Source organism: Ovis canadensis, chromosome 2, assembly GCF_042477335.2.
Source record: "Ovis canadensis isolate MfBH-ARS-UI-01 breed Bighorn chromosome 2, ARS-UI_OviCan_v2, whole genome shotgun sequence".
Lineage (NCBI taxonomy): Eukaryota > Metazoa > Chordata > Mammalia > Artiodactyla > Bovidae > Ovis > Ovis canadensis.
In genome coordinates this window covers 14,445,580-14,459,551 of record NC_091246.1, presented here as the reverse complement: position 1 = coordinate 14,459,551, position 13,972 = coordinate 14,445,580, and the positions used below count along the sequence as shown (strand labels likewise).

The 13,972-nt window shown below is 41.7% G+C and overlaps 1 protein-coding gene across 2 annotated transcripts in view; it reads right to left on the bottom strand.

The window, feature by feature from the left end:
* Positions 1 to 13,972, bottom strand: part of ELP1 (elongator acetyltransferase complex subunit 1) — a 56,520-nt gene that overhangs the window by 35,648 nt on the left and 6,900 nt on the right. For both annotated transcript variants that reach the window (XR_011254215.1, XM_069575508.1), the window contains exons 6-13: positions 10,898 to 10,983; positions 9,951 to 10,047; positions 9,507 to 9,597; positions 8,268 to 8,391; positions 7,233 to 7,326; positions 4,135 to 4,365; positions 2,608 to 2,778; positions 1,717 to 1,816 (exon numbers count right to left, since the gene is read on the bottom strand). Coding sequence is in view for 1 of the 2 variants with exons in the window: in XM_069575508.1 (XP_069431609.1) it covers positions 1,717 to 1,816; positions 2,608 to 2,778; positions 4,135 to 4,365; positions 7,233 to 7,326; positions 8,268 to 8,391; positions 9,507 to 9,597; positions 9,951 to 10,047; positions 10,898 to 10,983 (994 nt within the window). In the remaining variant the exon portion in view is untranslated. The remainder of the gene's footprint in view (positions 1 to 1,716; positions 1,817 to 2,607; positions 2,779 to 4,134; positions 4,366 to 7,232; positions 7,327 to 8,267; positions 8,392 to 9,506; positions 9,598 to 9,950; positions 10,048 to 10,897; positions 10,984 to 13,972) is intronic.

Sequence of the window (13,972 nt, the reverse complement as noted above, 5' to 3'; positions counted from 1 at the left end):
AACGCCCAATAGTAGAAAATCCAAAAATAATAATGCTTACCTGGCTTAAGAATGTTTTTCTGCTATTTAAAATTAAGTTTCTTACACTCTGAGATTTTTAGATCTGAAGAAACCACTTTAAGAAACTGATAACACAAGAAAAACTGCCTGTACCAGGCCCTACACAAATGAACTCCAGCAGGTTTTCACTGTCATCACTCACCAGCATTCAAATATTCCGCAGATATTTAGGTCTCAGTTGAATGCCTCCTTTCCTAAGCATCTCATAGCAAAATGACTAATTAGCTTAAGAGATGATTCCTCTGCCGCTAATGCCTTCCTCCTGTAGCATTTAAACGCTGGTGGAGGGCCTTGTTTTTGCTACTTCACAAGGGAACTCATGATGGCTACTTCCTGCCATTCCGCTCAAGCAGCAGATCTGGATGCTCACTGAAGAAGCTGGGTTACCAGCCTGATCTTCCTATTGGGTCGGCTCTTCCTGGGCGGTCACTCCACCGCAATTCAGCCCCACGCAGGAGCATCCCCGCCTCTGGTTCTCATGACACTCTTCTGCCCGCCACACCCGACAGCCTCCATACTTCTCTGGCAATCCTCAACCTATATCTTTTTCAAGGTTCAAGATAAGTATTCGTTGAATACATGCATATGTATGACTGAGTCCCTTCACTGTTCACCTGAAACTATCACAACATTGTTAAGCGTAGCCCAATACAAAATAAAGTTAAAAAAATAAGTAATTTAAAAAGTTTTTTAAAGGTAATTCATGCCCTTCATGAAATCTTCTCTAAATGACTTAGAGCTATCCTCCTCACAATTAAAAAAAATGAAACCATATTCTCAATTGCCTCATACTTTTGAGTTTGTCTTAAATCTGTCCTCTCTCTCTTTCCAGTCTGTGAAATGAAATCCATGTACATGTTCTTTGAAAACTACTGAGCATTACACAGTCAGCTCCCCAATCATACAGAGGTTGGAAACACATTCACTTATTAAATATAATGCATATATTTAAGAATTAAATATTAAACATTAAATTCAGTTATTTGTTCATTATTCCCCATTAGTTGAGGAATAAATGCTCCCTAGGGAGACAAAGTCATACAGTAGTTAAGAACACGGACGTATTAAATAGAATAGAATCAAATTCTGGATTTTCACAGAAGTGAACTCATAATTCCTATATCCAACTGTTTATAGTACAGTTTCAATGGAAACATGCCTCCTGATTTCCAACCCAAGAGCCTCAAAACGCAGCAACTGAAAGTTCTACTGTAGGATGACCAGAGTAGACACCGTGCAGTCAGCCACAGGCTAACAGTGTATGACTCCCCATCTGCGAAAGCAAAGGCACTCTGCTCCATCACCTTCATTTCCATCTTTCCCTCCCTATCTGCGAAAGCAAAGGCACTCTGCTCCATCACCTTCATTTCCATCTTTCCTGTGCGGTTTTCCCTGGAGAAAGCTCCCCAAGTGATGTTGGGGGAATGGTTTCTAAGTCAGCTTAAGACTTACACTCCATCATCACCTATCAGCATACATGTTGTTCAGATAACTGACTTCCCTAACCAAGATGAAAAACCAGGGCCCAGGTGTTGTATCTGTTTCTTGTTCCACTGAGCAACAAGCACAGGATAAGACAGTAACAGTTGGCTGAGTTTAGGACAGAGGCTGGCTGCTCCTGTTTCCAGAGGTCCAAGATAACTAACAACAACCTACTTGTATCTTTTGTCCAGATGAGGCGTTCTAAGGGAAATTTTAAATCCATTTCCACCCACAGCTCCCAGTTTCACTGTAGAGTCTACACTTGGACTATCACCTAGGGGAAAAAAAGCAAATATTGTCACAGTAAACTACAAACATTTTTCCTGATATTAATCACATGAGGTCCTGCATAATGGGGTTCTAGAAAGTAATCCACTTCACAAATAAAGGAATCTAGAAAATAACCACATCTCAAACTCTTTCTTAAATTTCTGCACCTTTCAGGCTGAGAATTCAAAACTTATTTGAAAACAAGGTTACCACAGCCATACGCCAGTATAACTCATGACACAACATAGAATTCACAAATTCCAGGCTTTTCCAGAGTATCAGGAAAGCAACCAGAAACAGCAGTGGACTGTGGAAGGACAATTAGATTAGAAACTGAAACACCTAAGCTGAGGTTCTCGCCCCTTTTTGCTGAAGCAAACTTCAAACCCTCCGGCATTCTGCTCCCTCGTCTATAAAACTGGAAAACCCCACCCTGACACAGTTCCTAGGAAAGCTGTGAGAGCAACTGAGAATGTGTGCGAAGGCAACGAAAACTGTAAAACATGTTCAGGATATAATGAGACACGACGTTATTTCTAGAGCTGAGTGCTGTTTTTAAATAACTAACCTTTCAACTTCAATAAAGCAAAAGGAACTGTTCTTCTCAGCCAGAGCAGGATTGAATCCCTGCCCCCCAGCACCCTACAGGTCAATCAAATAGCACGGTAATATGATATTAATTATAAACTTCAAAATTTTGGAAGCCCTAGAGCAAAGGCAACACCAAACTATAATTCGCTTCTGTGTAGGAGGGATGTGATTCAGAACATCCCTGATAACAGTTTCTGAACATACCACATTTATAAACAGAAATCTGGTTCGTGGAGTCTAGGACAGCGAGGTCGTTACTCTTTTCAGGGCGTGCCGAGAACATGACCTGATTTACAAAGTGTGGGAGCTGCAGCCGGTAGGTGCACATAGGAGGTGGAACCACACTCTGCCGGAAGACCGTCACCAGCACCCGGTCTGGGAGCGAGAAAGAAGAGGGTTAGATGCATGCATGCTCAAAATGCAAAACAAGGCCATTTTTAAAAGCAACCGTTGCTGTTTTTATAATGAATTAGCTTAAATACCAGAGAAGGCGATGGCACCCCACTCCAGTACTCTTGCCTGGAAAATCCCATGGACAGAGGAGCCTGGCAGGCTGCAGTCCATGGGGTCGCTAAGAGTCGGACACGACTAAGCGACTTCATTTTCATTTTTCATTTTCATGCATTGGAGAAGGAAATGGCAACCCACTCCAGTGCTCTTGCCTGGAGAATCCCAGGGACGGGGGAGCCTGGTGGGCTGCTGTCTATGGGGTCGCACAGAGTCGGACACGACTGAAGCGACTTAGCAGCAGCAGCAGCAGCTTAAATACACTGGAGGGGAGAAAAGCAAGTATCTGGGCTCTCTCTGTATCTGGCTATTATTAGACCTTGACGATAGGCCTGGCTACCTCCAGGCCTCGAGCAGTCCCATCTCTGGGCCTGGAGAGTCAGGTGCCAGGGACTAGGGCAAGCAGGCCAAAAGGTCAGAGTTCTAGCTTTAACCCTGGGCCTGCAACCAAGCCAGACTAAACCAAAATCCTTAAAGCACTTCCCTGTGCATGGATCTGGTAACAAGGCATATCTGCTTAAGTCCTCTATACAGAACGTATGACTGCAAAACCAGTATCGTGACGACTACTACATAGAACATAAATGGCACACCAACTCACATTACAATCTTAGACGAAAGCTTTCCTTTATGTCATCAGCAATAAATGAACTGTCTATTCAGGGGATTACGGCTTTCCTGTTTCTTCCCCCTCAGTAAACAAACACCCTCAACCTAATTAAAAAACACCAAACCCATCCTTGAACAACGTAGATGTCCATGACTTGAACTGAACATCCTGGAAAGGTATGTAATTAACGAGCATTTATCAAAAAACAAAGCAACCTAACAGAGTGCTACGAGGGTCAAGGTAGCTCTATGTCAGGGCACGAAAACAAGGCTGACACAGCAATGCCACAAGCCTACTTTAGTCTTCCTCTTGACCCGAGGTCAGAAATGTCAATGTCTTCAAAGTTCCGACAAGTAAATATGTAGAGGTCACGGCTGCAGTACAACAGGGAGTCGGGGGAGGTGGGTGGGAAGAGAGACTACGGTTCTCAGGGGAGTACACACCTCACCGAAGGGTGTTCCCATTCAAACCAAACCAAAAGCACAAGTGAAAACAAAGCGAACCACCAGAATAATCAACTGAACAAAAATCCCCCAGTTCCAGTCAAACCACCACATCTGCAAGCCCCCGGCTCAGGCCCCTCATGGGCCCACAGACACTCTTCAGCTCCTTACTTCCATCGATAACAGCCACATTTGCCATGTCACTCAAATTATCTCCCGAGCTCCGGTCAGTCGTCCAGTGCCAGTCATAGCAGAGGTAATGCCAGCCTTGACAGAGAATGTGCAGCCGGTATGGGCTGACTGGGTCCCACAGCAGAGACACGATCTTGCTCTTCCCGCAGGTGTTGAAGGGCAGACTTTGCTTGAGATACCAGTGATAGTTTCCAACAGTCCAGAGCTGAACTGCAGGGGAAAACGAAATGAAGGCCGTCAGAGGCAGAGGGCAGGGGGCCAGACTTCGCACCACTTGCTAGAGAGGGATGGGGAGGCACTTTTCTTTTTCAAATGACCCTTTCTGCGCAGCCTCTTCATTACGATAAAAATATTAACAACACTTGTTAAAGCAGGACTTCCCTGAAGGCCCCGTGGCTAAGACTCTACGCTCCCAATGCAGGGAGCCTGAGTTCGATGCCTGATCAGAGAACTAGAGTCCACATGCCACAACCAAGACTTGGCAGAGTCAATCAGATAAAAATAAATATTAAAAGACCAGCAAAGTGAACATAAAAAAACTGTGAAAAGCATAGCTTTTCATGAGGATAAAATGTTAAGCATCAGTAAGGCCAGGAGCACACACGTTCATTTTTGCCTCTACCTTCACACTTTATGATCATTAGGATGGAAAGCTACCAAAATAGGACAGGGCCTCAGTGAGCTGTTTTTTCATAAAGACTTAGAAAGAAAATTTGGCCATTAGACTAAAATGCCCAGCCCAAGAGCACTACACTAGCATCATTACGTTGCATTACGCTTAAGATGTTTATTATTTTCTTCTAGCTATTCTGCATGCAGCTAAATCCATGGGAGATTATATGCAATTACCCTTTTCAACATCTCTTAAAAGAACCTAAACCTGCAGGGTGCAGGAAGCAGGAAGAAGCTGGTCAAAGAGTATAAACCTTCTGTTATAAGTCCCAGGGATCTAATGTATAGTCTGGTGACTACAGTTAATAATACTGTATTGTATACTTGAAAGTTGCTATGAGAGTAGATTTCAGATGGCCTCACAATAACAACAAAAAATGATAATTCTATTAAGTGAAGATTGAGTTAATCAACCTATTGTTCTAAACATTTTACTCTATATGCATGTATCAAATCATCACATTATACCTCCTGAATGTACCAGTTACATGTCAATTAGATTTCAATAAAGCTGGGGGAAAAAAAAAACAAACACCTAATCACATCACAGCCAACTTTTATTAAACAGATGATAGCTATCAAAAATGATGGTTCAGTTGGTAAAGAATCTGCCTGCAATGCAGGAGGCCTGGGTTCAATTCCTCTGTCGGGAAGATCCCCTGGAAAGAAATGGCAACCCACTCCAGTACTCTGGCCTGGAGAATCCCATGAACAGAGGAGCCTGGCAGACTACAGTCCATGGGGTCAAAAGAGTTGGACATGACTTAAGTGACTAAACCACCACCACCACCATACCTAAATGAATATTTTAATTGTATTAAGGAATTTCTTTTCTTTAAGCATCTCCCTGATCACTAACTCTTAACTCAGCAATCACAGCAAATCCAACCTAGTTCTTGAACCAGGTTATTATAAATACTTCCACCGAGCTTTGGGTTAAGTTAGATCACACACTCATGCTCAGTAAGGACAGGTATTGTGGCTCTTCTTGCACTAACACTTTCCCTGTGAGCATATCACAGGAGATGAGCCATTAACACCTGGTGAATCAGTAGGTCTCAACTCTGGCTGCACCTTAAAAAAAAAATCACCTGGAAGCTCTTTTTAATAAAATTAAATATTGATGTATATTCTCCACTATAACACACTGAAAGCGACTCTGAGATGAGGCCTGGATAGCATTTTTTCCCCTGAAGTTGCAGCCAGGGTTGAGAACTATTGTGGTGAATGAATGAATCAATGAACTTCCAAATAACATTTCTGCTAAAGTTCTATCGATTAAAAACTGTGAAAGCCACTCACAAAATAAATGAAAAGATTTATGGAAAAAAATGTTCAGTATACTGCTATTGATCATAGTGTAAAATTGCAAAACTTTAAATGCCTAACAAAATAGGATTTAATTAACGGTAGCATAAAGCAATATATAGCAATTTAAAATGATACACATATCTGAAATGGAAATAGTTTGAGATACACTGTAAAAGCAAGCTAGAAACCTGGAGGTATCATACCTACATATTTAACAAAAATGAGATTATAGCTATACATAAAACCTACGAAGACAAGAAAATTTTAATAATGACTATTATTGAGTGATAGAATTATGGAAGAACTTTTTTCTTCCCATCTTTACTTTCTAATGTTTCCACACATTACATATATACTGAAAACAATATTTACAGTTTGATTTACAATTTAAAATCTGTAGAAGATTCTTACTTATATCTAACCTCATTTCTCTTTCACTTCCACAGTATTCCTTTGGCTAGCATTCTGATTTGCTACAGTAACATCATCCATGAAGAAAAAGCACTAATGACTTGGTTATCCGATATATCAACTTGGCTAGGCTATGGTGTCTAGCTGTTTGATCATATACTAGTCAAGATGTTGCTGGGAAGATATTCTGCAGATGCGATTATACTTTCAAATCAGCTGACTTTAAGTACAGCAGATTAGCCTCCATAATGTGGACAGATCTCATCCAAAGAGTTTATGACCTTAAGGGCAAAACCTGAGGCTTCCCAGAGAAAAAGAAATTTTGCCCCAAGACTGTAATACAGAATCCTGTCCGAGTTTCCAGATTGTGGGCCTGTCTTGTCTCACAGATTCTGGACTCAAGACTGCAACATCAACTCTTCACTAATTTTCCAAATAGCCTACCCTGCTTCTATTTCTCTAGGGAACCCTGCCTGATACATAACTGAAATCATCCCATGAAAAGCTCATCTCATGAAATCATCCCATGAAAATTCCATAACCACTCCCTCATCTCCACCTCCCTGCTTAGTTGTCTTTGATCCATTACAGGACTAAGTGGAAGGGACAAAGGAAACTCCACAGCCTACTACTTTCAACTACACTCTATGGGGCAGAAGGCTGAGATATTGGTGCTGTCTTACCATAGGTTTTTAGAGATGAATTTTCTTCCCTCTGAAGTTCTTCCAGCCAAACTGCTAGCACAGTGGAATCTGCATTCCAGAAAAGGCCATTAACCTAGGAGGGAAAAAAGACCTGTCACTGGCCTTTAACTAAATATTTATCTCAAAATCTTTGTAAGAGCTAAATGTCCTACTCTCACAAGTCAAATAATTCCATACATGAGTCGATCCCTAGCTGTAAATTATTAACCTATGGAGTTATTAAATCTGTCATCACATGTAAAGGACATTTAAAAAAATGCAGTTAAATACTTAACCAAATGCAAGGTGGTATTTTTAGACAATCAGGGAAATTTGATTACAAACTAGGTACTGGATAATATTAAGAAATTATTACTAATTTTGTAAGGTGTGATAATGGAATTGTGGTTACATAATGAAAAATGTCCTTAACTGTTAGAGAAATGAATATTGACAATATGATTTCTAGAATTAAAATCCTAGGGAATTTTTACAAAGTGTGTGTCTGTGTGTGTGTATGTATGTATGTAGGCCAGAGAGTAAAGAATAGATGACAATAATTTTGCAAAATGCTGGTATATATCTGATGAAAGTAAATAACAGGTACATGGGACTTCATTAAACACTTCTCTCAATCTTTATTATATTAAAAATTTTTTTACATAATTAAAAATAATCATGATTTGTTTCTGATCACGCAAAGATCCAAATGGTACACAACCTTCTTAAGGATTAAACGTTATAAATGACAAGTATCTTTATCACTGGAAGAATTATGCTTTTGTCAAAATAAACAATAAAAACTAGCAGTTCTATTTCTTTTCTGTGTTTTTATCTAGTGTGAAAGAATACCATTTTTTCCTCTGCAAAACCTCCTTAAGAAAAACAACTTCTGTTTTGCAAAAAAAAAAATTCAGTCATAGGTAGCCACTGCTATTCCGGGGCTTCTGTCTACACATCCATATCAGATGGAAACTTTCTCTATAGCTGTGGACAGTCCTCTAAATTTGATGGTGAAAGAACTAAGGCACCTACCTTAACCTCATCTTTGAAGAAAGGAAGTGTAAACTGTCCATGGAGAAGTCCATTTTTCTCAAAAAACACAACATCCTGTTGATTGGGTTTATCTTGCGTAGATGCAATCAAACTGCCTGAGGGCCTAAAAGCAAACCCAGAGTGTCAGAACATCCAGAAGCTCACCGCGCTGGCGAAGAACAAGATGAAATTCAAAGAAACAATTTTTTTCTACAAAAACAAGAAGCCTCCATCCAAGGAAGTTTTAAATTCTGTATTTCCTGGCAAGCAGTCACCCTTGTGTGGAACTAAATCTGCCCAGAGGAGGCAGTGCCTTCTCCTGATTTGTCCACCCAAAGATTCTATTTGCCCAAAAGCATCACAGATTTAGACTGCACTTGGCTGACTTTTGAAAAATACCAATAAACTATTTAAACCATTCCCAGCATAATGCCCAATAAAGCCACAACCTACTTCTCCTTCAATTACATGTCTTCAGTAATACTCCATGTAATATTCCATGTATTCAGTAATAGTCCATGCATTCAGTAATGCTCAGGTAAGTAGTCTTAAAGACTTCTCAATCTACTGAAAATAGCTTGATCGCTACATCTTGCTTTTATCTGTCTCTAAAATTTTAATTTAAATACATCTCTCTCTTTGTACTATCATCCAATTGCCACTCAAACACTGGTGGGAAACAGATGTTTAAAATCTAGAGACCTACATTTTGCCTATAACAGATGCTTCTGAGACAGAAGCTATTTCTTCTATCTATAATCAGAACAGCCAAGTATGACAAGGTGTGACCTGCAAAAGGGTACTGGGCCAACAGGTGAACTGGGCCCAAATCCAGCCTGCCTGTTCCTCAGCGAACAGGTCCCCTTAGTGCGGGAGCTTGTGCAGAGAATGGAAGTCCCTTTCCTAGTCTTCACCAAAGCTCTGCTGCCCTACCGAACTTTGCAGACTGCGACTTCCCTTCTAACTACCACTTTCTGTTTTACACAGTGGATTCCTGTAGGCCCTGCCTACAGCTACAAAACGTGTGGGCCTTGCAATGATGAGGTCTGGGAAGCTCAGAATCTACTACTCAAACCACATTCAGACTTCAGAAAACTAAGAAAGTTACAGGCTTATAGTCAAATGAGAACATGTAATTATCCTCTTGTGATTTATAAATACCTATATTCAATAGGTTCCACCACCCCCAACCCTCGTTCTCTCTGGGGAGGAAGTTACAAGGCTCCTTCTCCCACTCACTTCCAAGCCAGAGCAGGTCCCAGTCCAGCCACAGGCTCACTGGTTGACTGTAAAGCGAACTCCCGGCTCCACACTCTGACCTTTCGAGCCCCTGTGCAGTAGAAAGAGGGGGAAGAAATGACAACAAAACTTGGAGCACTGTGATAAATCTATCAAGTCAGAACTTCCAAACGTCTTCCTTCTTAATAAAAACTGTCAGGGTTTTACAAAGCCAACTAGATTAATCTTGCTAAAAAGTTGTATCTAACATGTAGGAGGCTGGACCAAACAGCCTCAAGGAACTCTTCTAATGCTTAGTTCTTTATGCATTTAGCACCTAAAGCAGCACACTGTTACGTCATGTGCAATGAAAGTAAACCCTCGGAGCAAAAGGCAGAAAAACTCCCGGAGCTAAGTAAGACTTTTTTAAAAGTTCTATTTAACTGCAGCAATTTATTTCCATACCTGTCTCTGGACAAACAACACTCACAGCAAAAAACTGCCCATCACCACGCCAGGTAACTTGAGGTCTATGGTCATCCCAGGGCAAAGCAGATTCGTGCTAAAGAGAGGGAAAAACACAGATGTTACTGGGGGCCTTAAATGATCTAGAATCTAACCAGCCTCAGGCTATTAAAATTAAATCTTTTATATAGGTTTAAGCTACTTGAAAATGAGTTTCACAGAATCCTCAGGAACCCTATTCATTGGGCCCTTAGACCCAGAAATCCTCAACCTAAAAAAAAACAAAATCCTTTTCTGGGCGTTAGAAAGTGGCCTCTAAGCACAGCAATAGAGAAAGAGCTACAGATCCAGATATTAAAAATATTAAAGTAAGGAATCTATCTGGTAACTATATTCAGAAATAAATGTTTGTCTAAATTTGAGAGAGTAGCATGTTATTTACTGTGTGAGTTTTGCAACAGTGCACAGAAGAATGAAGAAGATGAGAGGAAGGTGGGCAAGGAACAGCCAGAGGAGATAAGCCAGCAGCCACGATGAAAACATGGATAAGCACCTCGTTCCGCAGCACAGAAGGAAGAAAGGTTTCAAGTGCCACTTCCATCTTAGTCCTGAAAGCCTTGAAGACAGAAGCCGGTTCTGTGGGGCTGGGGACCAGTGACCACCCGGGCAGCCTTCATCACCTTCCAGCAAAAGCTAACTCAGAAAGGTGGCGCTGGGGGCAGGGAATGCCAGCCTTTGGACAGGAGCGTGCCCCCCTCCCCCTCTCAGTTGTCAGCATCCGGAATAAAGCAAACTTTCCTTTCTACCAACCCTGCCTCCTCCTTGACTTTAGAGCAGCAAGCAGCTGGATCCCTTTCTATAACAACTGGACACCCAAGAGTTCCTGGCGGGTAGCAGAACTTCTATCTGTTCCAAACAAAGTTCTTTATCCATCAGACCAACCTTACCATTTGTATCTGAAAAGCTGCTTGCCTGCCTTCAGATCCATGGAACTGCGTCTCCTTCCTGCCCCAACCAACAGTGACGAACTTGCCTAGAGAACAATTGAGTGAGAACATGCAAGGCAATCAATGAGCTAAAAAATAAAAGCTAACTGATGAAGTTGGGTCCTCTGAGACCCTTAATAAACTGGCCAGCAGTCAAGATGTTAAAACCTATGTTCCACATTACATGCTCAGTGATTTTGAAGACTGAAATACCCTTATTTTGGAGCATTACTGCCATCACATATAAATTCCCTTGATGACAGTCAGTAATCTATTGCATTTTACAAGAAAGAAGAATGAAACACGAAAAATCTATGTGATACTGCCATGGATAACAAAAACATGCTGGTACTAAAATTCCAATTTTAAATGTTCGATTCGCTAAATGTATCCAACCTCCTTGCTAGTGATGGAGATCATAGATTATGGACTTCAGCTCCTCACAGAAACCGAGAGCCGCCAGGGACAGAGGCCAAAATTATATCACAGGGCTTCTGCCTTTCAGGTTGGGCTTCTTTTTAAATCATAATGCTGAGCTTATTACGTAAAACATAAAGTCAGAGTTGCTGAAATGATGCAGCTCTTCTGTTCCTGGAAGTAGGGTCTGGCATCCTCCAGATGTAGAGGTGCGACAGAGATGCCCTTGAGAGCATCCATCAGATTCAGGACCCAAATACCTCCTCCCTGCAACTGATGCTGACAGTGCTAAAGCAGGGCTGCTTAGAATGTCTGTGAATTACGGGCTGGCAGGACCGTTTCCCGTCTGCTCTGCTTGGGCACATCCAAGTACTGTATGGTCACACCACAGGGCATGCCCTGCTGCTGTATTCAAATACTAGTGCCTAGCCTGGTGCATGCCCCTGGGTTTCCATGCAAAAGTTTCCACAGAGAGGTAAAGGGTCTGGAGGAAAGCAAAAAACCTTTCCCAGTGAGAGTTCAGATACTAAGCGATGGGACTACCGCAGAAATCAGCAAACTACAGCCTGCATCATTACAAATAAACTTGTATTGGAACACAGCCAAACCCATTTCTTTACACATTATCTTTTAGTGCTTTCCCACTACGTCAGCATAGTTGGACAGTCCCAACAGAGACCACATGGCCTGTAAAGATGAAAAACATTACTATCCAGCTCTTTACAGAACAAGTTAGAAGAAAAATATCTATTCACGACTTCACACAGTGACTTTTTGTACTGACAAATGCGTTTCTAAGACCCAAGACCCTGACTTGGACTCCTCCTCCTTTGATATACTCTATCAGACTTATGAAGTTGGCAGGATGAACAAGAGCGCGCTTTCCCATGCAAAGCTGTGTCCTTCTTACCTCTACGACAACCTCTATGACTATCCTCAAAGCTGGATGCCCCGGAGTCCCACCCTGGACCCTAGACCAGCACCATAGCTGCTCCCTGAGCTAGTAAAACTGTAGCTTCTGTCAATGACTCCCAGCCCACAGCTCTGGCTTCTGCTGAGCATCAGCCCCTTCTAATTCACATGCTTCATGTGGTGACCCCATATGGCCCTTAAAAAAATTCAAAATAGAACTCACCACCCACCTCTTACAGACCACACTTCCCCACCTTTCCTCTCAGATACTGGCATCTTTCTTTTACAACCTGAGTTTCTGGCTACAGTCCAACTAAACTTTCTCCTTCACCTTATATACCCAAAGCCTATTTATTTCATTCTCTAAACTGGTATTTCTCAAACTAGCTAGGGCAAAAGAGGAACCAGGCACATATATTCCAAAACTGTTTCTCATAATTCCAAATAATGCATTCCTATCTTCACTGAGAATCCAAACTTCCCTGCATTTTTCCCCTTTTCTAGTCCCAGACCCACCTTCACCTCTCACCTGGGTTCCTGTAGCAGCCTCCTACCAGGTCACCCTGTCTCCAGTCTCTTCCCTCTCCACCAATCAACCATGCATCAGCAAAACCTTTAATGACTGATCTCCTATAATTCAATGTCTAAATTCTCTATCAAACTTAATCAAAATCTCTCCCTTTTATTTCATTCCACATCCATATCCAGTCACTAAGTAATGCTGAAGTACTCACAGTTGCCTGAATCAGCCAAGACGTGTTAAAGGCTTTTGTGAAACATCCCTGCCTTGGAAAGAACTAATTCAGTTACTTGGACCACTCCCCCGCCCTCAACCCTCATCTACCCCACACCGGATAAGCTAGGGCTCAGCTCAAGTTGGCCTCCTCTGGGAAGTCTTCCCTCCCCATGACTCCTTTCTTCTCCTTATGCTACCCTAATATTTGCAGTGTTCTGTTATTATTGAACTCACGGGACCCCTTAAGGGAAAAGCAGTTTTAGCCACAGTACCAAACACACTGCTGGGGTCACAGTACCTACTCAAACATTATTTCTGAAAAAAAACAAATTATTTTTGAATGAAAAAATGAGCAGCAATTTTCTAAATGATTTCTTATTTGGCTGAACAAGAAGATAGGAGGTGAGAACTCAGCAAAAGTTAAAATACCATCGCCCCTATTCCTCTCCTCAATGAAGCCAGCTACCTGGTACCCTCAAGTTGGTCAGAGCTGCTTAGACTCAAGAAGCATCTCCACTCTTACTCTCTTCAACACTTCCACAGCCTAGTGCCCGTTTCACCTCAGCTAGACCCGTGCAAGAAAACAATCTGGTGGTTCAGGACTAATCAACAGGAACAGAAGTTAGCTCTCTATCCCACCTCTCTTGTATTTTCCCCCAAACTGTGTATCAGAAATGCTCTCCTTATTCCAGCCAGCATAGTTCTTGTCATCAAACCCCATGACTAAGCCCATCATGGGATTGGGCAATAACAACCCAATCTATAAGCACAGATTTTTATTTCCCAGGTTATTGACAAAGCTAACTCTCAGACCTGAAGAGCCGCCAGAGGTATGCCTTTTAAGAGCTGGAATGAACTAAAGGAACTGGGCTATCAGACACATAATTAAGTCAGGGTTTAAGCTTTACAGCTGTTTGGGCTTATGACTATCAGTCTGCAAGAAAAGTCACAAAATGTTTCAGAAAAGTTAT